Here is a 26336-nt window from a genome sequence, read left to right on the forward strand (position 1 = left end):
ATAACTTACTGATTTTAAAATTAAGGTTCTCTACCATCTACGTGGGGAAAAAGGCATGTAAATAGCATGGGAACTAACTCCAAAGTTGCTGGAAACTCTGACAGGCCTGGGGGAAGACGATGGGGCACGCTCACCTCTAGAGATGGGCAGTAGGTACCCAGGCTCCTCCCACAGAGCCGCTGCCCCCTCAGACTCCACCATCACCTCTCCAAAGCACAGAGAAAGTAACAGATTTTTTGGTCACACTCTGCCTCTTTACCTTGAGAACGACTGGCACAAGCTAACGGGGAACAATGTGGTAAAACGGAATAGTATTAATCAGGCTACTGTGTTCTGACCCCCCAACTTTTTTACCCGAAAAAAAAGAACAAGATTAATCATTATCATCTTATCTTTATCTTAAAGCCTTGGCATTTCTGTTAGAGACAAACACAAAAACACCATAAAAATTGTTCTGGTAATACCACTTGAAAAGATAGCAGTGATCTGACACACTTAGACAAGTTCCTGTGCCCTATTTTAAGATATTTCACTGCCTAGACTCACCACAGACCATGAAAGGCGTCCATGTAAACCCAAGTCTAGAGATCTGGCTCAGAAACAGTCAGTTTCCCCCAGAGACAACTGTCTTTGACCCAGACACCACCTGCCCTCTGCCACCCAGCCAGACAAGCAGGCACAAAGGTGAGCTAAATAAATCATGAGCTGGTATATCACTGGGCACAGACCTTTCTTAGGTTCCTTAATCTTTGGAATAAAAAGCTCACCTGGAAATCAAGGAACACATCAATTTTGCACCGTCTGGTCACTAAAAGATTTGCATTTTGGACCCAAGTAGGGGCTCTGATAAACCCCACAAAGCACTGTCCAGCTTTCAAATACCTGTAATTGTTTCTTCCCAAAAGAGCTAAGGAGGGTTCGAGTCAGAGAACATTAAAGTTCCTTTGCTTGAAGACAAACAAGAAACCAGACCCCTCTTACCAAGCAACCTCAGGATCACAGATATCCATGTAGGTACATATTTTTGAGCCAAAAGAAAGCCTCTGTGTAGGGGAAGATTTGGGTGTACCTCGTGCTTTCTTCTTGCCTCATTCCTGGTAGGTTACTCCTTCGGAAAGGTAAGCCCTGGATAAAATACTTAAGCTCAATTTCTAAGCCTGTTTCCTCACGGGTAAAATGAGGGTAGTGATATTTACCTCGGAGGGTCACTGTAAGATAATACATGTAAAGCATTGAGCTTAGTATACAGAATAAGTGAGCAGAAAGTGTAGTTGTTGAGTGCTTCTACATGGCAGGAACAGAAGGCCCATGAGAGGAAAAACGAGAAACAAATATCTAATACGTGTGGACAGGATAATGCATACAGGATATCTAAAATCCATCTCTAAGACCAGCTCGGGTCCTAGGGAAAGGAAATGTACAATACTGAGTTCTGAGGGCACTGAGCAGACACATTAGACATTGTTCAATTTGGAGACATGAAAATAAAAAGCCTTTACATACAATACATTCAGCAGGACACACACACAGTGTTATCCCGTGGACAGAGTCCTCCCGTTAACTCGACACAAGATCAGCCCTTGACCTGCAGCCATTCCAGTATCGTTAATAATTAGTTCCCACTTCAAATATAATAGAAACCAAAAAATTTTAGCTCTTTCATCTTCGGGGGAGAAATTTAGTCTTAAATTTAGGATTCCATCATTTCTTTAAAACATAGCCACTGAAATACATTAGCCTAAAGAGGACATGCTTGCTTCATTTCAGATGATATCACACTTCTGAGATAAAAACTAGGATGGTTTTCCATCCAGGATTCCTGACTGATCCTTAGCTTTGAGTTCTGCTAGTTTCTTCTCATAGCGATTCTTGATATAATCATCGGGTTCAATGCCTGCATTCTTCAAGTTTTCCATGACCTCTTCCAGTCTGAGTACTGATCGCGCTCCCTCAATCTTTCTCGTGCTCAGGTATAGAGTGAACTCTTGGAAATCCAGAAGCTTACAGGTGTCCACAGAACAGATATTCCTGATATCACTAGTTCTATCCAAATGAGGAAAAAACACCAGTCCTGATAATTTCTCCAGGTCCTGAAGGCTCACTTGGAATTCACTTAATTGGGGCTGGAAGCCAATAGCTTCATTGGGTACCACGAAGGCCCCTAGTGCCAGCGGTTCAGTAGACACTGGGCTTCTTCGAGCCAGGATCACCTTATAAAGGTGTGAGGGGACTGCCACATTGTCCTCACCAATCACCTAAAAAACAAAGCAGCCATATTAGTGATGCTACTAATCTATGCTGGCAGTTCCCAATTTTTTCTTGATAAGACCTTAGATGCATTTCTGAAAATGCACTTATACGATATCCCACTCCATCCCAACAAATTCAAATTCAACTGCCAAAGGTAATAATAAACCACAACAGATTCACAAAGAAGATGAACGTTTAACAGGTAGATTCTGATCACATTTTTTAAAATAATGCCACCCCAAAGATCAAGGGTCATAGTCTCTCCTCTGTTTGTAGGACAAAGGCAATGCCATGAGTGAGTCCTGGGTTTTTTAATGGACAAGAAAAGCTGTCATTTTCACTTCGTCTCATAATCAGAACTTCTGGTGCTCTAAGCATTTAAAGGTCAAAACTGCGAGCTTGGGAACTCCCAGCTCTAGAAATAAAAATATGGCCTTAGTTTGATCAAATTCACCAGAGAGCTAAACAATAGCCTTTAGAGAAGCAGCCAGACACGCCACATCAGTAGTCCTAGCTCCAGAATCGCCTGGACTGTAGCTTATTTTTCTAATTAAATTAAGTAAATGTAAATGCTGTTTGCTCAGTTTTGCACACTCTTGGGCCTGCTATCAGACAGAGACCTTCCGAATGTGCCATTAAATCAAACACTTTGTAAAGGTATCCACACAATGAAGAAGCCAGAACCAGGATCAGGGTTGAAAACAACTTGGTTGCCTGTGTAGTTGACTGTAATAATGAAATAACATTGTTATGAAACATTTTCAAATTTCCTTCCAGTTGGCTTAAAAGCTGTATCTGTTTTCTGAAAAACTGAATATCCATTTCCTTAATGGTCTTCAGGAAAATGACACAATCCAACTACGCTATGCCCGTGGTGCTACTGCTCCTCCAGGGCCCTTCCTTGGTAAGGCATGCCTTCCTCATCACACCTGCTGGCTGCAGGAGGCCTTGTAGGGAGCCCAGATGAGGCAGAGAGCCACTGGTGCTCTTCTGCTTTTCCCAAGCTCCTACCTACATGACACACAGCCTAAGAACTCCATGCCAACTGCTGCTGTCTGGGACACAAGGAGGTCCTGATGCCAAAAACAACTGCCGAGCCACATAGGAGCCCCATCCACAGGAAAGATTTCTATAACTTACCGTCTTTAAAGTTAGTTTTCGAAAGTGTTTGGGCAGGGTGTGACTTAGAGCAAAGTTTATGAAACTACACAATCTACAGACACAAAATCCTACCCTCCTCCAACAGGTCATTTAGGCAGCTGGGAAAATAAACATACTCTTCAAGCCAAAAAAAAACAGACTGTAGGTGAACCCATGGAGGTCTAAATCAGCCAAGAAATCTACAAGAGATGTTAATTCCACAATGCAACTCAAAAGTCCTGTGCCTGGCACTACTGGAAACACAGAAAAGAATAAGCTTTAAAGTAAATACAGCTGGTGCCTGCTCTCAAGAAGCTTCCCATCTAGAGGAGTCAACACCCACGGCTTTCACTGCAGGTGGAATGTGGTGAGACGCCAACAGAGAGCACGAACAACAGCGCTAAGCGGGTGGGTGCCGGGGAAGTCAAGGACCAGCACTAAGGGCACAGCTGCAGCTCAGCCACAGTTTAGCACGGGGAGTTTAAATGGGCTTCATGTGTTCCAGGAGCTAGCTGGGAAGCCAACAGTTAGGCAAATCCCTGGTGCCATCTGGTGGACATCCTTCTTCACTGCAGCACAGTTCTCAGATCTAAGTACAAGGAGTCCGAAACCATTTTCATTTGATTATTTTCTCTCCTCGTGGACTCCTGGTTTACAAACAGATTGCAATTTTTAAAAAACAACTCATTGGTCATGTCCATTTGCTGCCAACCAGGGATTCTAAAAAAGGTCATTTAAATTCCAGCCAAAAGTAAAGAAGTTTGATGTTTTAAGAGTCACAGCTTTACCTCAAGGAAATGTACCATTTCCATTAGGTTTTCAAAAACTCTCACAACAGCTACAGGACCTCTAGTACAACTTTTGAGAAACCTCATGGACACAGAGATTCCTACTAAGAACCACAAGGTATGATTCTTCCACCTATAACCTTCTTACAGTATTTCAACAAAGAGGGATAAAATACTATCCCTACATATATGAAAACTTCAGCCACTCACTGTATGTTCTGCTTTGTTCTTAGGAAGTAAACATCTTTAACCTAACAAAAGGACCAGTCCAATTTGGAAATTCAGAAAGCCTACTGTTTCTTCCTTGAATTTAAGACTTTGAAAAAAAAAATTCTAAAATATTTTAGAGCTATCATCTCCTTTATAGACAACTAAATAATAACTTTTTTTTTCTTCCACTTTTGGGAAAACTAGAAGACTTTCAGAAAATGTTTCTAGAAACTTCTAGAGTAGTGAAGCAGAATGGTTTGGTAGGCTCATATTCCAGAGACCTAGTTAAGTCCTGGCTTTGCCACTCAGCTGTAAGTCATATCTACTGGTATCTTTACTGATTCATAAAATCGTTAATAACAATCCCCAGTGCTGCCTATCTCACAGGACAGTTTTGAAGATACAAAGACATGTTAGTCAAAAAAAAGTTTAAATCTGCAACACTTATATAAAAAGCTGTTTTCGTAGTGGATGCCATTTAAAAGATAGGGATGCAGTTGCATTTGCTACAAAAGATGGTTCTGCAGAGGGACTGTGGGGAAAGATGGACTCAAGCAAGATCAGACCAGTTAAAGGAAGACAACAGAGTTTCAGAAGAAAGCAGGTTGATGCCCTAAACAAAGGACTCAAGGACTTAACATAAACAAATCTTTAGTATCAGTAAGTTAGCTACAATCGTTTTCATGTAAGATTTAGGTACAAAAATGCTTTACAAAGGAAATCCTCGCTGCTGTTAAAATATCAAAAGCACTGAACTCTTGTCAAGATTATAGCAAAGACTGGAAATCAACTGGGAGTGACTAGAAAATACAATACATATGTCAGTCATACGTGACCTGAAGTTAGTTTTTGTACATGCTGCCCTAAGCCTCCTTCCTTCCATGCAAGAGACAGAAATGACAATTTGCTGCCTCCCCAACCACAACTCCACACACACAGAGCTGAGCCTTCATGCTGACTCAGTGACTGAGACTGGCAACAAACAGCCAGGCCAAGTCTGCCATATTTCATGTTAACTGTGTCTCAAATGAAATACTAAGCAGCACCATGAGGAAAATGTATGTACCTGACAGTATCAGATAATATAAGATATTTGGTTACATTCTCATTGCAAGACAAAAAAAAATTTTCCAAAAATAAAACTGTTGAACACATTAAAGGACCATGCCCTTAAAAGGTAATGCCAATCAAGTCAAAGAAAGAAACCATGGTAGTGTGATAAATAAGAATCCAAGCTGAGAGGACAGAGAAGAAAAGTGAGAGCCACAAGGTGCGGGGAAGTCAGTGGGCACGTGGCCAGCCCGGGTTATCCATGAAGCCCCTGCAGGGGCTCGTACGGCAGCACGCACCCCGGGAGACAGCCCCACACACTGGGGTGCCTGCTCTGGGCAAGGAAGCGGGAGACTGCCAAGTCACAGTAAAACAAGCACCATCTTCTCGAATTTAGGATGGAGGTAAGGAGATACTTAGCCAGTAAAATAATTCGTATTTCAATTAAACCCAATAGATATGGAAATGAAAAGATCTGCTAAAAATAAAAAAAGGAGATTTCAAAAAAAAATTACTCCCTGATCATTTCAAGTGATGCCTCAAGATCCCTGGAGGCATGTTTTCAATTTTCCCCCACTCTAGGAGTTGGTGGAAGTTTGCAAAGTAATGCTGTAGAAAGAAAACAGACTGTTAAGCGCTTCTAACATTACCACCACCACTGAGTTGTGAAATCTGAAGCTCACTTTCTTGTCAGGTCAATTATAATGTTCAGGTCAGAATCTTCAGGTATGTTTCACTTGTCTGGAATCAATCTCTTCTTGAAACGCACACATCAGAATAAGCACATGGATGACCTCAGCTATAATAAAGGGGGTGATTCTGATTAGAGCTGTCACATGACTCACTTCTCATAAAATCACTGCTACTAATCTTCCCTTAGGCTCACATTCACTCAAGTCCTATGATGCTGTGATCCTTTACTACATATTCTAACAGACATTTCTGACTCGCTATAAGGAAATGTCTGTTAGACATTTCCTCTTGGCCCATTTTCGGTTCTTATTTTTGCATGTTAGCAAATATCACTTGTAATTGCTCTCCGTCCACACCATCTTTTACCCACTGGACAGAGGCTTCTGTACATGAAGAGTATAGCAATGCCTTTACTGGAGATTTCTGAGAGCTTCAAAGAACAATGCTATGAACAACTGGCAATTCTCATGCAAGTAGAGAGACTCAAGTTTGCACCTCCCCTCTGACAACTACTAGCTATGTGACTTGAACTTGACCCCTCAAGACCTCAATTTCCTTGCCTATAAAAGAAGATAACCACTACTTTTATGTAAAGGCTGTTTGTGAGGAGTGAATGAGATAGCATGTATAAAGCTATTTACACACTGTGTGGTATATATGGCTCTCAAGAAATGCCAGGTTATTTGCTTCATCTCCTCCAAAGTATACACATGTATGCTTCGTGGCCTAGATAGAAAACTATATCGATTCAGATATACACCAATAGATATGCTAAAGATTTTTAAGTTTAAAATTCCACCTGAAATCAACTCCGATCTGAAAAATAATGTCAAATCTAACAAAAGCTGTATTATTATAAAGAAATCTTTAGTGAAAAACATAAACATATAAAATTAGTTGTCAATTTGATACGATTCCAAGAATGAAGGAAGAACTATGTTTCTCCAGGGACAGAGGTTCCTTTTAACATTCAACTTCACACACACATACATAACGCATAAACATAGTTATGGGCTTTCTTTATGACCAGGGTCTATAAATCTTTTTCAAAAAACATAAGAATATTGAAGATGGAGAAAAAATAGCCTTCCTAATAGTGAGCCACTACAGGCAATAGAATCTGCATACTTTGTTCTTTGGGTCTCTCTCCACCCACTATAAAAGGCTAAAAATAAATGTGGTGAACACACATGACAAGCAAACAGCAGACCAAGCACTCAAGAATCAACTTGTCATCCAGATCTTGGTTTCTAAATATCAATCCCCATTAAGAGGAATCAGGGCTCCTCAGAGAAATGGCTAATGCCAGAGTCTGGCCAAGATGAGCGTGAAAAATCACGTAACACCAGGAAGTAGGAAGTGCCAAAACAATGAGGAGGATGTGTAAGAAGGACACAGGAGACCGCTTAAAGGGGCTCCCACTGGCCAAATATGGGAAAATTTGAGCATCAAAATGAATACATAGTAAATTGATTAAAAATCACTGAATAAAATAAGAATCCATGAGTTCACACTGATAATAAATAAGGAAAAACTCTTCCTCAGTAGAATGTTAACTAATAAACGTAGAAGGAATAAAAATTAGAAAATCATCATTTCACAATAAATGTAGTAATAACTGATTTAGGCAAGAATCATCAGTGGATTCTAAAACTACCAGGTGAAAATTTGAAGAGAAAAGGAATACTTACGTGGTCTCAAAGTATTTCTACATATTACTAATTTCAAAGGGGAAAATGGTAACTTAGCAGTGAAAAAATCTGGAGCAGGGGTCTCCCACCCCCAGGCCACAGATGGGTGCCAGTCCGTGGCCTGTTAGGAACCGGGCCACATAGCAGGAGGTGAGCAGCGAGCAAGCAAGCAAAGCTTCATCAGCGCTAGCATCACCGCCTCAGCTCCACCTCAGATCATCTGGCATTAGAGTCTCATAGGAGCACTGGTCCCTGGTGCCAAAAAGGTTGGGGACCGCTGATCTAGAAGACACCACCTTAACCAAGTGGTCAAAGTTAATATCAATAACAAGACAAAGTGACATTATGTGCATCCTCATGCACTGAGGAGCACAAGATCACCTCTGTGGCATTGTGCCAGAAACGACTGAATCTAATCATGAGGAAACAACAGACAGCCAATTTGAAGAACATACTACAAAACAACTGGCTTGTATTCTTCAAAAATGCCAACTGGCATTAAAGACAAAAAGGCTACAGAACTATTTCAGATTAAAGGAGACTAAGGAGATGTGACAATGCAAAATCCTGGATTGCAGCCTGAATTAGTTCTCACCTAATCATTCTTTCCTTGAAATACATTCTTTACTTGCCTTCTGAGACACCACTCTCCCTGATTTTAATCCTATCTCAAAGATTGCTCCTGTCTCCTTTGCTGGATCCTTCTCTTCCTGACCTCTAAATGTCTGAGTTTTCCAGGGTTCAGACCTCAGATCCGTTCTCTCCTATCTATACACTCACTCACACGATCTCATCATAGCTTTAAATACCAGCTATGTGCTGACCACACCCAAACAACCTCTCCTGAGATACAAACTCACAGTCTGACTACTCAGCATCTCCACTGGCACATCAAATAATCTCAAATTTAACAAAACCAAAACACAAACCCTGATTTCTAGCCTCTAAACCTGCTCCTCTCTGGTCTTCATAACTTCAGACTGAAAACCTAGGTGTTACCCTTGATAACATATTATCTCTGATCTCACTTAATACTTAGCCTTGACTCTTTCCTCTTATTCCACAGCTGATCCATTCAGAAGTTCCATCAGTTCTACTTGTAAGGTACATCCTAAAGCAGACCATTTCTACCTCTACCACCACCACCCTACTGAAGTCATTACTATTTCTCATCTAGACTATTCCATTAGGCTTTTCACTGGTTCCACCTATTCTTCTGTTCTTCACATACAGCAGCCAGACTGGGCTTTAAAAATGTAAATCAGAGTATGCCACTATCCTGATCAAAACCTTAAAAGAAGGTCCCATCTCAATATAATCCAGACTTCTTCCCATTGCCTCCCTCTATGATTTACCTCCTTCTCCTCAGTGCTCACTCTGCTCTAGTCACATTGGCATTCTTACTGTTCCCTGAACATGCCAAGCTAAATCTCACCCCTGTGCCTTTGCACCTGCTTGAAAACTCTTTATATAGGTTGCTCCCTCACTTCACGTAGGTTTCTGCTCTTCTCACTTCCTCTGAGTGGCCTGTCCTTTCTTTCTTTCCCACCCCACTGTAACTCTTTACCACATTTTATTTTTCTATGTGGAATTTTGTTTATTGTGTATCTCCTCTGCTATAATGTAACCTCCATGTAACATACAGCTAGTTTATTGCCATATTAGAAGCACAAAGAACAGCGCCAGGTACATAGTGGAAGCTTAATAAGTGTCTGTTGAATAAAAGAAATGAAAAGAAGAGGGAGGGAGGAAACAAGTAGTCCAAAATAGAAAAGAAGTCTCGGAGGGCTCCAAGAATAACGTCTTCAAAAAAACATTAACTTTTTTAAAAAGTAGTATGACAAAGTTAAATGATCTGAATTACAAAGTAAAAGCATGTTATTACATTGTTTAAAACAATAATTATAATACACTGCCACCTTGACTTACCACTTGTTTTTTGTTTGTAGTAACATTAATCTCTCAAGTGGCAGACTTAAGGATATAGGATTATATCTATCTCTTTACAAGTTCAAACACACTACTTATGCATTCATAATACCATAAATACTGGTTTTATATTTTCAATAGACCCAGGATTATAAACTCAAAGACCAACAAGGGCTAGATGGGAAATATAAATGGGCGAAATGGACTGGATGAGGGCTATGGTGTACTGAAGAATATGTGCTCAATCTAAGGAGAAAGCCCATATCTATTGGACTTAAATGAAATCTTTCAATTATTAAACATTACCAACTAATTCAAAAATAACAAACAGTGCGAACCAAATAAAATATCTGTGGGCTTATGTGCATTAGGAGGCCTTAGTTTACAACCTCTGGTATACACAAATCTCAGACTAAATTATGGTTAACAAACATAAGTGTAAAGGCTATAAACCTTGATGGTATATAAGTGATAGATCCAGAAGGATTGAATATTACGTAAAAATATTATGTAAAGTTTACCAACAGAAGAACTAAAACTAGGATTCTTACTGTTCCCTGAACGTGACAAGCAGAGACTGGAGCAGTGTGTGAAGTGAAATAAATAAATTTCATACATTTCATAGAGAAAGCATCAACGGAGACTGTTAAAAACTGACAAATCAAAGTTAAGAAATACAGCTTCGCTCCATTTTGCAATATAGAAATAACCACCAGAAGAATAAAACTAGACAGTGGGCTTGGGACAAGAAGCAGGAGACTTTAACTTTTCGTCTTGTATTGTACCATTTGAATTTTATTAACAATGTTTGTTTTAAAGTTTAATGTTTTCATTACTACGCACATATAGTGCCATACCAATAAATTTTTAAAGTTTATATTCAAAGCTCATTAAAAGACTGGCAATTATGGTTTCAATGCCATGAAGGGAAAAAAGTATCAAGATTAAACTATGTTTAATATACATATCCAATTTCACAACTTCTACCATAATATATAATTCGTGAAAAACAGGTTCAAAAGCTTAAAATTAATAGAAAAGCACCTGCTCTCTGAGGTTTTGAGAATGAGAAAGGAGAAAAATAAAAAAGAACCTTAGAAATCACAGGTTTATGGGTACGTGCACCAAAGAACACACAAACACCCTCATCTATATTTCTCTTACTCCAGATTAGCAAGTCCATGACTTTTAAAGCCACAGACTCATAACAGAGATAGAAAGATTGGTGTTTTGGTCATCATTTAATAACAACTACAAGTTATGAATCAAAAGAAAAGCTCGGTCTTTGCGAAGCATGCCTAACCAATAGTTAAGTCTGTGACAAGTCTGTCACCACAAAGTCATTCAAAAAATGCCTTTTGATAACAAAACAAGCTTCTCCTAAATTCAGAAATGTGCAGACTTCTTTAGCAGACTGTTCAACAGAATTTCCTAACTCGTAGGATTATGATTAGGAAGTCATTACTTTTCTCCAAATTTTAAAAGAAAAGATCACAAAAAGAGACAGAGTAAATGGTTGGGGAGTGAAAAATGAAGTGGTAAGTGAATATGAGAGATATAAAAATATCGAGGACTCCAAGAGGAATCAATGATAATAATGTACCATAAACTGAGTGTGACAACTAAGCAACTCTTTGCACCTGAGATCCATAGAAAAACAAAAACAAAGAAAATCTCCCAAAGTGGCCTCGCTATTCCAGGGAATGGTGTAATGGGTAATGTGACAAGTTGGACCACAGCCCATGGAACATAGTGACATATCACATTGATGTACAGTGTGATAACCTGTACCTAGCACCAGGCGTACTAAGTAGGGTCCAAACTTACTAAGTTAATTCAAAGATAAGCTTCTGCCTATCCTTTTCACCTTATACTCTATTTGTTAATGCCTTTGGTCTGGCCACAAAAATCTGTGTTCCAGCCAGGGCCACTGACTATGCCAGCCTCCCAGTGAATGGGGCCACTAGGAATAGTGCAACTTGGAGGCCTTGCCTTGAGCCATAGACAGTGATACTAAAGCATTTCATAAACTATTGGCAAAAGAGCCAAAACCAAGTAGGATATTTTAAAACTGCAAGGGTGACTTAACATTAAGACTCTGTTGATGGTGGGAACATTAAATGGTGCAGCCTTTATGGAAAACGGTATGTCGGCTCCCCAAAATATTAAAACAGAGAACTACCATATGATTCAGATGTGAAATACAGAAAAGGGATAAAAGTAACTAAGAAAGTGGTTTGAGGCATGTCACTTACATTTCCATATATATATTCCTCCCATACGACAGGTAATTGAACACTTGCCGAATTAAAGATTTGCCAGTGTGAGCATGAATAGGTCCTAGGAAATTAACAGAGACATGGAAAACTAATGATATAGGGTCAGAGGCCCAGATTCTGAAAGAAAAGACCTAAGACCAATAGGTTCTAAAATAAAAACAAAGAAACAAGGCTATTACTCAAAGTATACTCTTCAGGAAGCTCCTCTTGACTGCCTCACATGTTTCATCACTGTGACACCATGTGGAGAGCTGACAGGTCTCTTGAAATTCTCTTCAAGGCTACTTAAACTTGCTTGAATATCATTCCCTAATAAACTCTTGAGGAGAAGCTACTAAGTCTTTTTAGTGGTTAGTTTTATATATTCCGGTGTAATAAGTATTCTGGCATAGAGACGACAATAAAATGTACATACATATTTATTTGTTTCATGCTGAATTGCAAACTTAGAAGAGCAGCACAAAGCAGATTAATCTACTGTTAAGATTTTGCCCAATTTGCTTTATCTGTTTTTCTTTTCCCTATACCTTTTGAAAATAAGTCACACACACATTGTTCAGGATGTACTTCCTAAAAGCAAAGACATTTACTTGCATAATCACAGTACAATTATCAAAATCAGAAAACTTAACACTGATAAAATATAATTATCCAATCTACAGATCTCAAATGTTGCCAATTGTCCCAACGAAGTTCTTTTTAGCAACTTCTGTTGTTCTGATCTAGGATCCCATCTAAGATCACACAATGCATTTTGTTTTCAAGACTCTTTAGTCTCCATTAATCTGAACAGTTAGCTTCTCAGCCTGTGTCTTTTATGACTCTAACATTGTTTGAAAAGTACAAGTCAGCTGTTTTACAGAATGTCCCTCACCTGGGCTTTGCCTGATATTTCTGCATGATGAGATTCAATGTTATAGTTCTTTTGGCAGAAATACCGCATCAGTGATATTGTATCCTTCTTAGTGCATCACATCAGGAAGGAGTTTATCAGTAAGTTCCATTACTGTCAGTATTAACCTTGATCGCTTGATTAAAGGGGAGTTTCTCCACTATAAAGTTATCATTTCCTATCTATGGCCACGCCACCCTGAATGTGCCACAATCTCGTCTGATCTCGGAAGCTAAGGAGGGTCGGGCCTGGTTAGTACTTGGATGGGAGACTCCCTAGGAATACCAGGTGCTGTAGGCTTTAAAAAAATAAAAAATAAAGTTATCATTTCTTGCTTTGTTATTATTAAGTAATGTGTGGGGAGATTCTTTTAGATATATATCCTATTCCTATTTTATATGTATGTATCTCCTATTAATATGTCCTATTTCTCATAAAACTTTCACTCACCAGGTTTAGCATCCACTCATGATTCTTGTCTGAAATGCATTGCTATGATGACTGCAGAATGATTTTTCTAATTCTTTCATTCTTACAAATTTATTAGTTGACAGTCTATGGCAAGCTTTTCCTTATATGCATGAATCTACTTAATTGTTAGAAGTATGGATTCTTATTTAATTCAATAGGTCTATAACCCATTTTATTTTGACATCATATAGTTCTAGACACAAGTTGGAACTCAAGTTAATTCCTATGTCCTTTTGACACGTCCTCACCATCTGAGTACTTCCTTGACTTGTGGCACAAGATGTTCCATTTTGTACCTTCCCTGTACTAGTCCTGGAATCAGCCATTTCTCGAAGTGCTAGGCTTTTTCAGCAGATGGTTTTTTAGAAACCAAGATCCGGTCTCAAGGTGCACTCACTGCTAAAAGCATATCACTGCTTCTAGGCCCTTTCAACAAATGTATAAGTTATATATATTTTGAAATTATATCCAATTTAAGAAAAACAACATACTTTCCACTATAGCATTTAGCCGACACATATTTAGAAATATCCACACACACAAAAATATTGTTTAATGAAATGCTCTTTATTAACGGTTAATTTTTCCTTTTAAACTTTGTATAAATTTTTTTTTTCTATGAGACAGTAAACTAGTCATATACATCTTTCATTCTATGGAAACAAAAACAAAACTGTGACTTTATCACTTAAGGTTTAGAGGTCAAAGCTAAGAGAACCTATTTTCCAATGTTAAGTAAAGAGGATTTAATCGAAGTTCAAAAATAATTAATATTTGAAAAGTAAGAGAATACCGGGAGCTTTAAGCCTTTCTTCTTCTTATATTACAAAAAATACTAAAATTAAATTAACAAATTGATCAGAGGAGAGAGGTTAATCTACTTAAAATACTAACTCCCTTGCCATTCCTTCGCTCCCATTAGAACCTCTGGATTACTCCGGGGGTGTGAGCACTGTGAACATCTTGGCTACTTTATACCTCACTGCACATTTGATCCAGATAGGCGGATAATAAGCAAGTCAATGAGACAGCATATACTCTAAAGTCATTTTTGTTTTCCTAAATCTGTTTCTCAGGTCATTCAATTTTATCACAGACTCCCTTAAGTAATCATTTAATCTAACCAGCATTTATTAAAAATCTACTTTACTCCTAGAACTGAGCTAGGTGTTCCCTCCAAATATACCCACTCTTTAACTTTACCAGAAAGTCCCTCAATTCATCTTTTTACTTACTTTCTCACCTCTCCTCCCTCATTCCACTTCATTCCCTACCCTGTGTAGATCTCACAGTTTATCAATTCAGCCACCCTCTTGGCAGAATTCTCAATTTTAGACAACAGACATTTAAAGCTCTCACAACACTAATTATACTCTTATGTCTTTACTCTCTTTCCTTCAGTCTATAAAGTTCTCAAATATTCTGCACGGTAAAAAAAATCCTTTTACAAAAATCAAGTGTCTAAAAGAAAACCTTTTCCTCCCATTTATTCAACTCACTCAGTTCCCTACAATCTGGATGTCATCTGAACTTTTCCCTCTTCCTCGCCCAAAAAGTTAATTCACAGTTATTCTTTCTTGTATTTCTCTATTCGTCTTCACTCCAACTGCTTGAGTTCAGGCCCTTGTCTGTTCTCATATGGACTGCTGCAATAATGTCCCAATTCACCTCCTTGCCTGTAACCTTTCCTTCCAACACCCTTTTCTTCACTCACCTCTACATCGTATCGCCAAAATATTCTTTATGAAACCCAAAACAAATCACACATCTCCCACACTTAAAACAAACTTAAGACTTCTCAGCATCTAAAATCTGACATCCAACTCTTCATGAGATACAAAGCCCGCTATTATCTGGCCCCTGTTCTACCTATCATTGCAGAAATCCTCGTCCTCCTTAAGCCACCCAGACTTTTTTGTACCATAAACTCCAGTCTTTATAAACACCACCTAAATCCCAGAATCGTGCTGCTGACCACGAACGCCCTGTGCTCATACTGCTCCATCTTCTGGCATTCCCATGCTCCCTCTGCCCCGACTCAGTTTACTCTTACTTATCAGTCAAGATCTAGCTTGAAAATCTTTTCCTCTGTTAAGTCTTCCCAAACCATACAAATAGGGTTGGTCAGTCCTTTTTAAAACCATTTCATCTATGTATTTATCTCTATTACAGCATATTTAATATAATTAACATGTCTGTCACCTTTTCTAAAGTGAGCTTCTTGAAGTCAATGGTTTTAATCCATCATTATATCCTCCACGTCTATCATTCCAACAGGTGTTCAATAAACACTGTTCAATAAATGAAATAAAAAGTAGAAGACAGGATGAAACAATAATCTCATACAAACAGCATATGCCTGAATGTTAAAACATGTCCCTACCTGGTAATTGACCATTTTCTTTCCATCTCTTCCAGTCTGAGGTAAGGTCAAAGGTCCAGATACTATCCAAACATCTTCGAACCTCTCTGTCAGCTCTCGACAGTACATTTCTATTCTGAAAAAACAAAGCAAAAAAAAAAAAAAATGTATAATATTCTCACAGACTTAAGTGTAGAAAAGAAGCAAACTATATCAAGTCCCCGGGAAAGATGCCAAGAATATTGAACTAGAGAAATTAATGTAAACAAAGGAATATAGCACAAAACATTATAAGCACATAAGCAATGTTTTTCCCAGTTTACTACACAAAAAAACTAAAAAAAAATCCCACACACTAATACAACTATCCACATTTTCCTGTGTATGCATTCCGTGTACATTTTAGAACTAAAATTATTTTGTTTTCTCCCTAATTTTTCTATGCCGTAGTTCTCAAGCTTTTTACAAGAACTATGTATCATTCCAATAAGTTGATGTACCTTTTAACTATTACTATTATGGGTTTATCCTAACATTTCTTATGTAATGCAACACTGTATTTATTCCTTAGGATAAATTTCAAGGGCCAGAATTACTTTACTGAGTATTTTAATGACCCCGATTATGTGTAAAATATTTTTAATGGGATTATCCCAATTTACTCTATAAAGTCCAAAATATGAAGTAGCAGTTTTGCAACAATCTTTACAACATTGGGATTTATCACTTGAAAAATGTTTTTGCAAATTTACTAGATAAAAATGGCGAAAAGTTTTAATAAGTACTTTCTTATACTGGAGTTAAAAGAGATTTATGAGATAACAATGTATGTCATCATTCCTCATATCCTTATCTAAAAAGTAAACTCAACATTGTATCTTACAGCATACATGCCCAATTACAAGATAAAGTAATCCTCCCAAAAATGTATCCCCTAGGAAATATGTTAAATGCTTCCATAGGTATGCAATCAGCCAGAATATGAAAAGGAAACTATAGGACAAACATCCCAGATCTTTAACAAATAATCTGCAAGGAGAAAAAAGAAGGAAATATTATAGATTAAAAGGGACTGAAGAGACATATTACCCAAATCTATGTGTATACCTTGTTTGAATCCTGATTCAAACCAATCAAATGAACGAAAAAAAATTTAAGACAATCAGGGAAATTTGAACACTGATTGTAAAACTGGTAATAAGGAATTACTGTTAAATAGTTGAGAAGCAATAATAGTACTATAGTTATATCTATTTTTCAATTAGTTGACATTCAATATTATTTTACATTAGTTTCAGGTGACTGTAGTTATATTTTAAAAGAATTCTTACTTCTAAAAACATATACTGAAATATTTATGGATAAAATTATTTGACCTGCTTAAAATAACGAGTAGGGAAAAGGGTATGTAGACGAAATAAATGGGGATCATGACTGATAATTACTGAAGTCTTTTTTAGTGTGCGGGTGCTTTCCTAATTATTTTAAACCACAAAAAAACTGGGGAAAAAGACAACTTGAACACAACCTCAATTGGCGCTAGTTTTAAATGCTTAAAGAGATTCCCTAACAGAACTGATTAAGTGTCAGAAACATGCAGATGACCCAGCTGATTTTATATTTAGGGTCTGCCAAAAACGGATTAATGGTTATGTTTAAGTATACCAAAAAATTTTTTAAAAGCTCAGCAACTCTGGAAATATAAGTAGATAAAAATAAGATGTCCTCTGGATATATTAAAAAATATTTATTGTCTTACAATAAGAAATATTTATTGTAATATTTTAAGTAGTTTCTTCCAGAATCTGACTTCTGACCGGTGGCAAGCATGATCAAATTGGCTGTTTTGCAGTCTGTACTGCCAATAGAAAACTGTACTTCCAAATGCAGCAAAGAAAACTAGTCCAAAGTACTTCATTCAAGTACTACCTTCAGTAGAAACAGCTTTTAAAAACAAAGCCAGAAAGAGCTGATAAGCTTACTAGTACATTCTCCTGTCATATCATTCATCTCCCACAGAATCGCATTTTAAAAACTGTCACCCCTCACCTGTTCCAATATCCAGCATTATTATCAAAATTCTGAGGCACAATATTAGAAAGGTAAAAGGTTTCAGCCATGGCTTTCTGTGAAAAGAAGAAAGAAATCATAACTTGCCCTGAAATGTCTTCCCCCTTGAGAGAGATGTTACGAAGCAGACACAGAAAACTAGTTCTTTATTCATACATTAGCTCTAGGCAATCACAGCAACTACCTGTTTAGATAAATAAGTCATAGCTATTCCAGGACAGAAAGCTCAATAACGATTATTCAAAATAAGGACAATAACAAAATAACTAGTTTGGTGTCCTAGCTTTCTTTATAATTTACGAAATTCAAACCTATAGTGTAGACTCTTAAGAACTAAACGTTTCCAATAAAAAGCTAAAGGGTAAATTCTGATTTGAAGCCCCTGGCAGTTTCTCGAAGGTCAACTTTCAGGAATTTTATTTAAGTAGCACGCTACAAACCTATTAGTTCAGAAGTGGCAGAGAAAAATTCCTTGTTCTGCATCTGGCCACTATGAATTCATTTCACACTACTGACCCACAAACACAAGGCTCCATCATTGTACAGGCATATCTCATTTTACTACATTTCCTTTCACTGCCCTTCACATTTACTGCACTTTACATTTTTTTACAAACTGAAGGCAAGAGCCTCCACCAGCAAAAAGACTACTTGCTTTATTGCAGTGGTCTAGAATTGAACCCACAATATCTCCGAGGGATGCCTGTATTTTCTTCCATTGATCTAACTGTCCATGCCACTAATAACCTTTGCTTCAAGCAGCGGTTCCTACCCTGGGATGCACACTGGAATAACCTAGGGAACTTTAACAATACAGATGCCCGGGTTCCACCCCCACAAGTTTCTGATTTAACTGCTCTGGGCTACAGATCTGGGCATCGGGAATTTTAAAAATTTGCTCAGGTGATTATGAGTATCCAAAGTTGAGACCCACTATCTTAATGACGATAATCACCAACAATTCATACAATAAATGTCAATGCTACAAATGACATTTCTCTCCTTGTTTAGCAGAGAAGTTATCCTAAATTAAAGAAGACTAATATGATTCATAACTGGGTACTGGATCAAAAAAAAGGCTGTAAAGGACATAACTGGGACAATTTGGCAATTCTGAAATGTGAAATTGTATACAAGACAATATTATTACACAAGTACACAAAAATACATTTGCACGTTTCTTGGTATAATGATACTCTTGTCATATCTACAAAAATCCTCATTCTTAAAGGATACAATCTCCTGAGCAATCTATTTTAGAATGAAATGTTATGATGTCTGCAATGGTTAAAATTTTATATATATATATATATATATATATATATATATATATATATATATATATATATATGTAAAGTAAATGTATCTAAATGTGTTTGCTGTACTCTTTTCAACTTGTCTACAGGTTTGAAATTTTTCAAAATAAAAATGAGTAGCTTTAACATCTATTGGTTTTCCAGTTCCCTTTTACATAGCATTAGTTTTCTTCAACCTGTTTAAAAATGTCTCAGCACCTGAGCCAAAAAATAAAATTAAAGTCAGGAAGAAAAATACAAAACAAAAGTATAGAAATTCTCAAGTTTTAAGGTCTGGCTCCCAGGTTTTTAATCTCCAAGTCCCGTGGTACAATGTTGGCCCTTTATTCCCATCTATTGCCAAAAATATGCCTACAGGTGAAAATTTGTTATTTCCTGCTGGAGCCATGTGTCCTCGTGACCACCCACTTCCAATATAGTCCTTGTTGAGGGCACTGAAGGCAGGAGGGATGTTGGGATCAGGCTTGAATTTACAGTGTTTTCTGTCTGCATCACCTGAAGAAAAACACAAACTGGTTAAGTTTCATTGGACTAATATCCCTCACAATTCTCTAAGCAAGGCAAGCTCGGTGCTGCTGGCTGGTATCTCTCTGAGCAGCTAGTACTTAGTGACTGCATGCATGTCTCAAGTTCCTGGAATAGTTCAGATACTTCATCTGAATTTAGCAAAGACCTGTCTAGGAAAGAATGCTTTTCATACAGTGTAGATACCTCATACATTTTTGTTTCTAGCCTTTCAAGTTAAAGGGAAAAAAAATCCCCTGTATAGTATTTACATGAAAACAACGACCAATCAAATGGCTAAGCTGTTTAGATAAAAAGCTTAGCTACTAAATAAACTCTTACTTTTAAAAAAGATCCCATGTATTCTATTTTGTACGGCTATATTTGACAAGTTTATATGTACTAAAATAATGGATATATATAGACACAAAACAATTTGTTCTGGGCAGGCACAGCCTAGGCGAGGGGGAAAGTGTCTCTGACATCTTGCTTACTGCCTCTTAAGCCATGACAAAACAAATATTTAGGTTATGAGCTCAATACAGAAATTCCTGAAACAAAACATCCGAATATCACATGAGAGAGAAGAAATCTCAATTTTACTTATATTCTGTTATCTGTAGATTAGTTTGCCACAGTGAACATCATCAAATCCCAACACTACATTTTACATTATCCTTAGCACAAATCTTGTTAAATTACAAAAACTTTGAGTACAAATGGAATATATTCAGGCTGCTACTCAAAAAAGTGTAAAATGACGATCAATAAAGTTACTGATTCCAATGTTATTTTATTCGGCCAAGAAAAAATTTAAATTATTAGATCTCAAGGTTCAAAGTACCTAGTATCTAGCTTTTTAGAATCACTTCATAAAGAAAAAGTAACTGGCAATACAGAAGAATTATTAGTAAATTTCTCCAAGTGTAATTACCACTGAAACTGCTTCCTTGTATGCCCGGTTATCTCTTGCCTGGTGCTCACTGCCCCTGAAAATTCATTTGTGGGAATTTCTAAAGGCCTAAGATGAAGATCATCTAGAGAAAGGATGTAAATTTACTTCTATAAGGTGTCTGGAGGTATCAGCAGTGGAGGACATTAAATTGGGCTCACAGCTTAAGCTTTCTTGACCTATACTATACAGGCTGCATGGCTTTGAGCAACAAGTCTACATGACAGTTTGTGGTCTCAACTTCTCCAGAATAAGCTTTTTATTTTCCTTTTTGACCCTTCTCTGCTCAGGATCAAAACAATCTTCCATGTGGTATCCCTGCTATGATAGGCAGTCAAGTTAGTTTTGGTTCGCCCTCCCCCAAAAGTGCAGCTTTCTGGGGTTCCAGATTAATATGGGTAGGGTCTCCTAAAAGACAGTCTAACTTGGGTGAGCCCTAGGTCTTGCCTTCAGTTCCCCTCACCCTGTAAGGCTGCGAAACCAAAGGCAATGTGGCTTTGGTTTGCCAGGACTGCCCTTACCGCTCTAGTTTCTGGCTGTCCCTCAAATATTAGCCTGGCAATTCTCCAATATCATGTTGGCTCCTTTTTTTTTTTTTTTAGCAATTTTTTTCGATATACATTTTACATACTGCTAATAACATTCCTGTTTTTAGCAAGGAGTCTGAATAACTTAGTCTGTTATTACTAAAAACAAGATGCTTTACACCAAAATCAAGTAAATCACAGGTATATTGCTTCCTGTTTTCAAATATTAATTTGCTCCATTTTACGTCCTCAAAATTACACAGCTCACAGGATTTACAATATGACACTCAGTGGTTTTCTTAAATGCCTCTGAAAGTGATAATTTAATAGCAGGATAAAATCAGTAAAGCCAAAATTCCTTAAATCTTGGGAAAATTTCTGTATATAAAGGAAAGTCATTAGGCTTGAGACTAAATCAAGTTAAGTTTCTCTTAATGTAAATTTATAATTAAGTCTCAACTGCTATGAAATAATTTACACCTACATCAGCTTCCCTCTAGTGGCAAGCACGTTCCAAGCCTCCTGCTATTCTGCTGGTTGGTGAGCATGCTATAAAGGCATGCGCTCATTTAATATCAGTATTTGAATATACATTAAAATAACATGCATTCAAAGCAAAGGAGTTATAATTTGAAGGCCATATAGCACATTAAAAGGCAAATAAAAATATGGGAATAAAGCAACCATGACAAAAGGTAATATCCTTAATATATAAAAGAATTCCTACAAATCAATTCAAAAAAGAATATCCTAACTGAAAATGGTAAACAGTAATTCACAAAGAAAGAATAATTCACAAAATATTAACCTTCACTGGCAACCAATAAATAAATGCAAGTAAAATCAACTATTAAGCTGATAAAGCTCAATAATGCCCATTATTGGTGAGGGTCAGGAGAAACAGGACAAATAGTGACGGTAAAAGTATAAACTGGAATAACCTACCCAGAATCCAGGTTGACATTACATACCAAGATCTGGTCATCTTAATTACAGGAATCTACCAAGACATGAGAACACGTAAACAGACTTACACACCTGCCTGTCTCTCCAGCACCATTTCACATCATTTCGCCCTCACATCAGCTCCTCAGACCTTTTAGTTTCCTAAAGGAACAAAACTCTTTACATTGGGGTCTTAAAAAATGCAAATGTGCTTTTCTTTCTGCCTGAAATGCTCTTCTACATATCGCATGGCCCACCTAACTCTTCTGCCAAGGTAACCACATTCTCATTCTTATTGAATCTTCACTAATCAAAATCAAAATCAGGTTCTCTTCTTATGATCTCTCATATTCTTTTAATTATACAAACCCAACTTGTAATCACTTTTGCTTCCGAAGACCAATTGTAATTATACATTTATGATTATTTATTTGATAGGTCAACCGAACCCCTCCCCAACTCAAAGTGCCATAAAGGTAGAGACCTTCCACTCTGGTCACTGATCTATCACCTAGGGCTTAGCACAGTGTCAGCACTTAAAACATATTTGTGGAGGTAATGAATGATGCTCACTGCAGCAATATTTACAACAAAGCCTTCAACTTGAATGTTAAGATACAAATCCTCACAGATCGTGAGACGGCTGGGAAGGATCTGGGGCTCCCTGGCAGCCAAGCAGTATCCATTTATATAGTAAGCCATACAAACGTCACCATTTCCTAAATGTGCTGTAATGTGAAAAAAGTTAAGATTATCAATTCTTCTTGTTCTTTCATCAATACCTTTACTTCTAATCACCTACCAATTATCTTGTTTTTGGATATATGTTCAAGAACCCATCTAGGCACCCGCTTTGACTGATCATAAGACAAGGCATGATTAGTGTAACACCGAGTCTCTGTTCCAGTTAAAGGAAATCCAAATTGTTCCAAGATAGCCTTTTCTGCAGGACCTAAAAATGAAAAAAAGAAAAATAAAAAGTTAATGACTCTTATTAATAACAGAAAAATTATAAGTAAGAGTAGTAAGACTTACAAAGGATTGGCTCAAAAGTCAAACCAACCAGATTTCATTTTTCCACTTACTTATAACACAAAGAAAAGCGACAGTAGACGAAAAATACTGGTTTTGTCTATAATCAGTCGTATAGTTATGTCAAGATAAGTTGTGGCTATCTCATTAACTTTTAAATATGGAACTGATCTTATTGGTCTTTCATGACAAATTTTCAAAATCTCTCTGTACGAAAGCAACAAAGGAAACAGTCTTGTCATCACCAGTTATTGATATGACTGAATGGGAAAGAGCCTATCTACTCATTGTTTTATGAGTTAATGTGGGGGGGAAAAAAGCACAGCCTTTTAAAAAAGTTTTAAAAGACCATCATTCGCTGACACTGGTCTCTGATCTGTTACTGAAGCAGAGGTGTGTGCTGCAGTAAGATAACTGGTATTGTTTTTCTTGGTGGGAAAAACAGAGCACGCACTAAACAGAGTTGGTTTCAAAATAATCCCATCTCGACGACTTCTCCAGTCTTTCAACCCACCACAGTACATAGCTCTCTTGCTAAATGCCAAGCATCAGAAGGTAAATCAGCACGTCGGGGAAAATGTGAAAATGAGCATGAGCTCAATTTCTTTGTCAAATATAAGGTACAAATCCTCACAGCTCGTGAGACGGCTGGGAAGAGACCCCTGGTAACTTAAGGATTTATATACTTTGAAGAAGGGCTAGCTAGTATTCTTCATCTGAACGATGATAAAATAAGAACAATTAACTCATCTGCTAAAAACTATATGTAAATTTATTCATTCATCCGTACTTAGTGAACGCCGATTATGTACCAGCTACAGTGCTGTATCTCAAGGAGAGAACAAAACAGACATGGTCCGAGCTCTTACTAAATTAACAATTTAGCGACAGACGCAGACGTTAAAACATACATTTTATGATACATACCCTTGGGGTAGAAAAGTATGAAAATCCCCGCGGGAAGGAGGTGAAGGAGGCAAGCTAGACGCGACGTGGGGGGAGGCTGAGCCTGGAGGCTGCATAGGCCGAAAACCACGGGCCGGGTGAAGGGAGAGAACCGTGCGTGGAGGATTACGATTCACGCTCGAGACAGGAGTTCGGCCCCCACAAGCGGTCGGGGAAGGGCGACCCAGCCCGCACACTTACCTTCCGGCTCCCTCACCGCCAACGCTGCCTCGGCGCCCTGACTCCGGAAGAACTGCAAGGCCGTGAGCCCGGCTCCCGCGGCACCCACTACAGCTCCTGCCACGAAGCCTCTCAAAAAATGCCGAGAGCCTCGTAGACGGGATACAAAACTTTTGGCAGCCATCTTACCCGACGTACCTGCCTTTTTTCCGTAGCGCATGCGCACACCGCGTCCGACGCCTGAAAGCCAATAGCAACCGCGGGACCGAGACGCGCATGCGCAACTTGAGCCTCTCAGGACACCCTTAGACCCGCAGAGCCAGAGCACGCCTTCCCCGCAGAGGGCTTCGCGCGCCCCCTGGTGACAAGCCTGGAGGCCCAAGAGCGTCCCCCTCTATCGCTGGTCCACTTGATCGGGTAATGGGGATAGCATGACGTTTTGAGGGTTCAGTAGTGTGCATATACAGTCCAGAGAAGAAAATACCTTTAGTCTAGTCCCACTTCATAGGTGAGTAAACTGCTCGCGCATGGTTACACTAAGGTCCTCAGAGCCGAGATTTTAACTCAGGTCTGATTCCAAAACCTGTGCTACATTGAATGTCTTCATACCTGGCTTTGAAGTCACAGGGTATACAAATAATAACGTCTAAAACTGGCTCCTAAGAAGTTCTTGACAAGAGAGGACTCCATGGTGGCTCAGGACCCTGAATCAGAGTGCAGGGGTTTAGATCCCCACGCAAACACTTTGTACTTTGGGTATGTCGCTTCACCTTTCTAGGCTTCTGTTTCTTTTTTAAATGGGACTGATAATAATACCTGTCCCACTAGGGTTTGTGACAATTAAAGGTGATTAACCAGGTTAATGCATTTAAGGAAGAACCTGGAACACGTCACTCCGTAAATATTAGCAATTTTTATTTAATCATCTCTATTTTACCTTGATAGAATATGAAATCCGGATTGCTGAATGCCTGCTGATGTTTTACACACTCCTACTCAGTCATCTTCATTTTGCAGCATAATCCCCAGCATTCCATGCAGATTTACTTCACTAATAAACGGGCCATTTCTACAACCAGCTGAAGAAGTGTAGACATTGTTTTGACAGTTTCATAGCTCCATGCCTCTCATGAATGCCTCTCATGAAGTCATTTTGTATAATTCCATCGGTTTCTGACCCTAATTGGTTGAGCTAGATCAACCAGAGTCTTTCCAGGGATTTTGGATCTGGAACTCCCTTTGGGTAGCAAAGCTGTGACATACGAATCTCTGGTACTATCTACAGCCTTGTTTCCTTGCACTAAACCATAGTGGAAGAAATACAGAGCATAGGTAAGGCCTGCAATGCTGTGCCCCAAGCTTCTAAGGCTCCTTAAGCCCAGATGCATTCTGCTTTGGCTTGACTGACCACTTGTCCCAGGATCCTTCCAGTAAATCCCTGCCCCGTCTCCAATCATTTGCAACCAAGAGTCCTGACAAATGCAACCAGGTAGGTTTCAAAGCTATTTCAGCAGCTTCTACCAGAATTTACTAAATATACACATTTACTCTCTCCAAAGCCCTCCTAAGCGGTGAGCACTGTGCTAAACACTAGAGAGAAAAATAGTGGGTGACTCTTCCTCATCCAGATCCTGCACTTGGAAACAACAGTGAACCCCACACTTGGCCCCAAGAGGTCGAGTCAGAAGGGCTATTTTTGGGGTAGGGTACCTCCCTCTGGGCCTGTCTGCCCACTTTTAAAATGGAGTAGACCAGTAGTTTCCAAACTGTAATCCGGGGACTGCTAGTGTTCCATAGGACTTAAGACAAGGGAAGGCAGGTTGAACGGCCTGTCTCACTTGTTCACTTGGACAAGCCTGCTTTTATAAACCAGCTTCTCTGTGTCCAATTTCTTTTAGTGAAAGCATTCCTTTGTTGAAGGCAAAGTTTGGCCAGGTGACCCCTATGAGCCAACCTTCCAGCATTTCCAGCTCCAAGGTCCTCATTCAAAATTAGCCTGCCTTGCTCTCCTCCGTGCTCATTAGGGGCACTCACTAATAAAAGGTGAAATTATTAAATCTGAAAGAGCAAAATAAACCAAAAACTGGACAACTGCTCCCTAAATCAAGGG

General features: G+C 38.5%; 1 protein-coding gene and 1 pseudogene across 1 annotated transcript; one reads left to right on the top strand and one right to left on the bottom strand.

Moving 5' to 3' along the window:
* Positions 1-373: 373 nt before the first annotated feature.
* Positions 374-24450, bottom strand: EXOG (exo/endonuclease G). Its single transcript, XM_039843280.1, has 6 exons — positions 24248-24450; positions 22872-23021; positions 19497-19636; positions 17805-17881; positions 15777-15891; positions 374-2255 (listed from the first exon to the last, which is right to left on the bottom strand). The coding sequence occupies exons 1-6, from the start codon at positions 24444-24446 to the stop codon at positions 1794-1796; spliced, it is 1143 nt and encodes a 380-aa protein (XP_039699214.1). The 5' UTR covers positions 24447-24450; the 3' UTR covers positions 374-1793.
* Positions 13103-13222, top strand: LOC120586851 (uncharacterized; annotated as a pseudogene).
* Positions 24451-26336: the final 1886 nt, after the last annotated feature.

The sequence above is a fragment of the Pteropus medius genome, unplaced genomic scaffold (assembly GCF_902729225.1).
Source record: "Pteropus medius unplaced genomic scaffold, Ma_sr-lr_union100, whole genome shotgun sequence".
NCBI lineage: Eukaryota > Metazoa > Chordata > Mammalia > Chiroptera > Pteropodidae > Pteropus > Pteropus medius.

Excerpts from the sequence above, each read along its gene's own strand:
- EXOG (XM_039843280.1), bottom strand. The coding sequence starts at position 24,446 with ATGCGCTACGGAAAAAAGGCAGGTACGTCGGGTAAGATGGCTGCCAAA. Across the intron at positions 19,637-22,871 it reads ATCCAAAAACAAGATAATTG|GTGATGCAGACAGAAAACAC; the intron begins GTAGGTGATTAG and ends GTTTTTCTTCAG. Across the intron at positions 15,892-17,804 it reads AATGCTGGATATTGGAACAG|AATAGAAATGTACTGTCGAG; the intron begins GTGAGGGGTGAC and ends TTGTTTTTTCAG.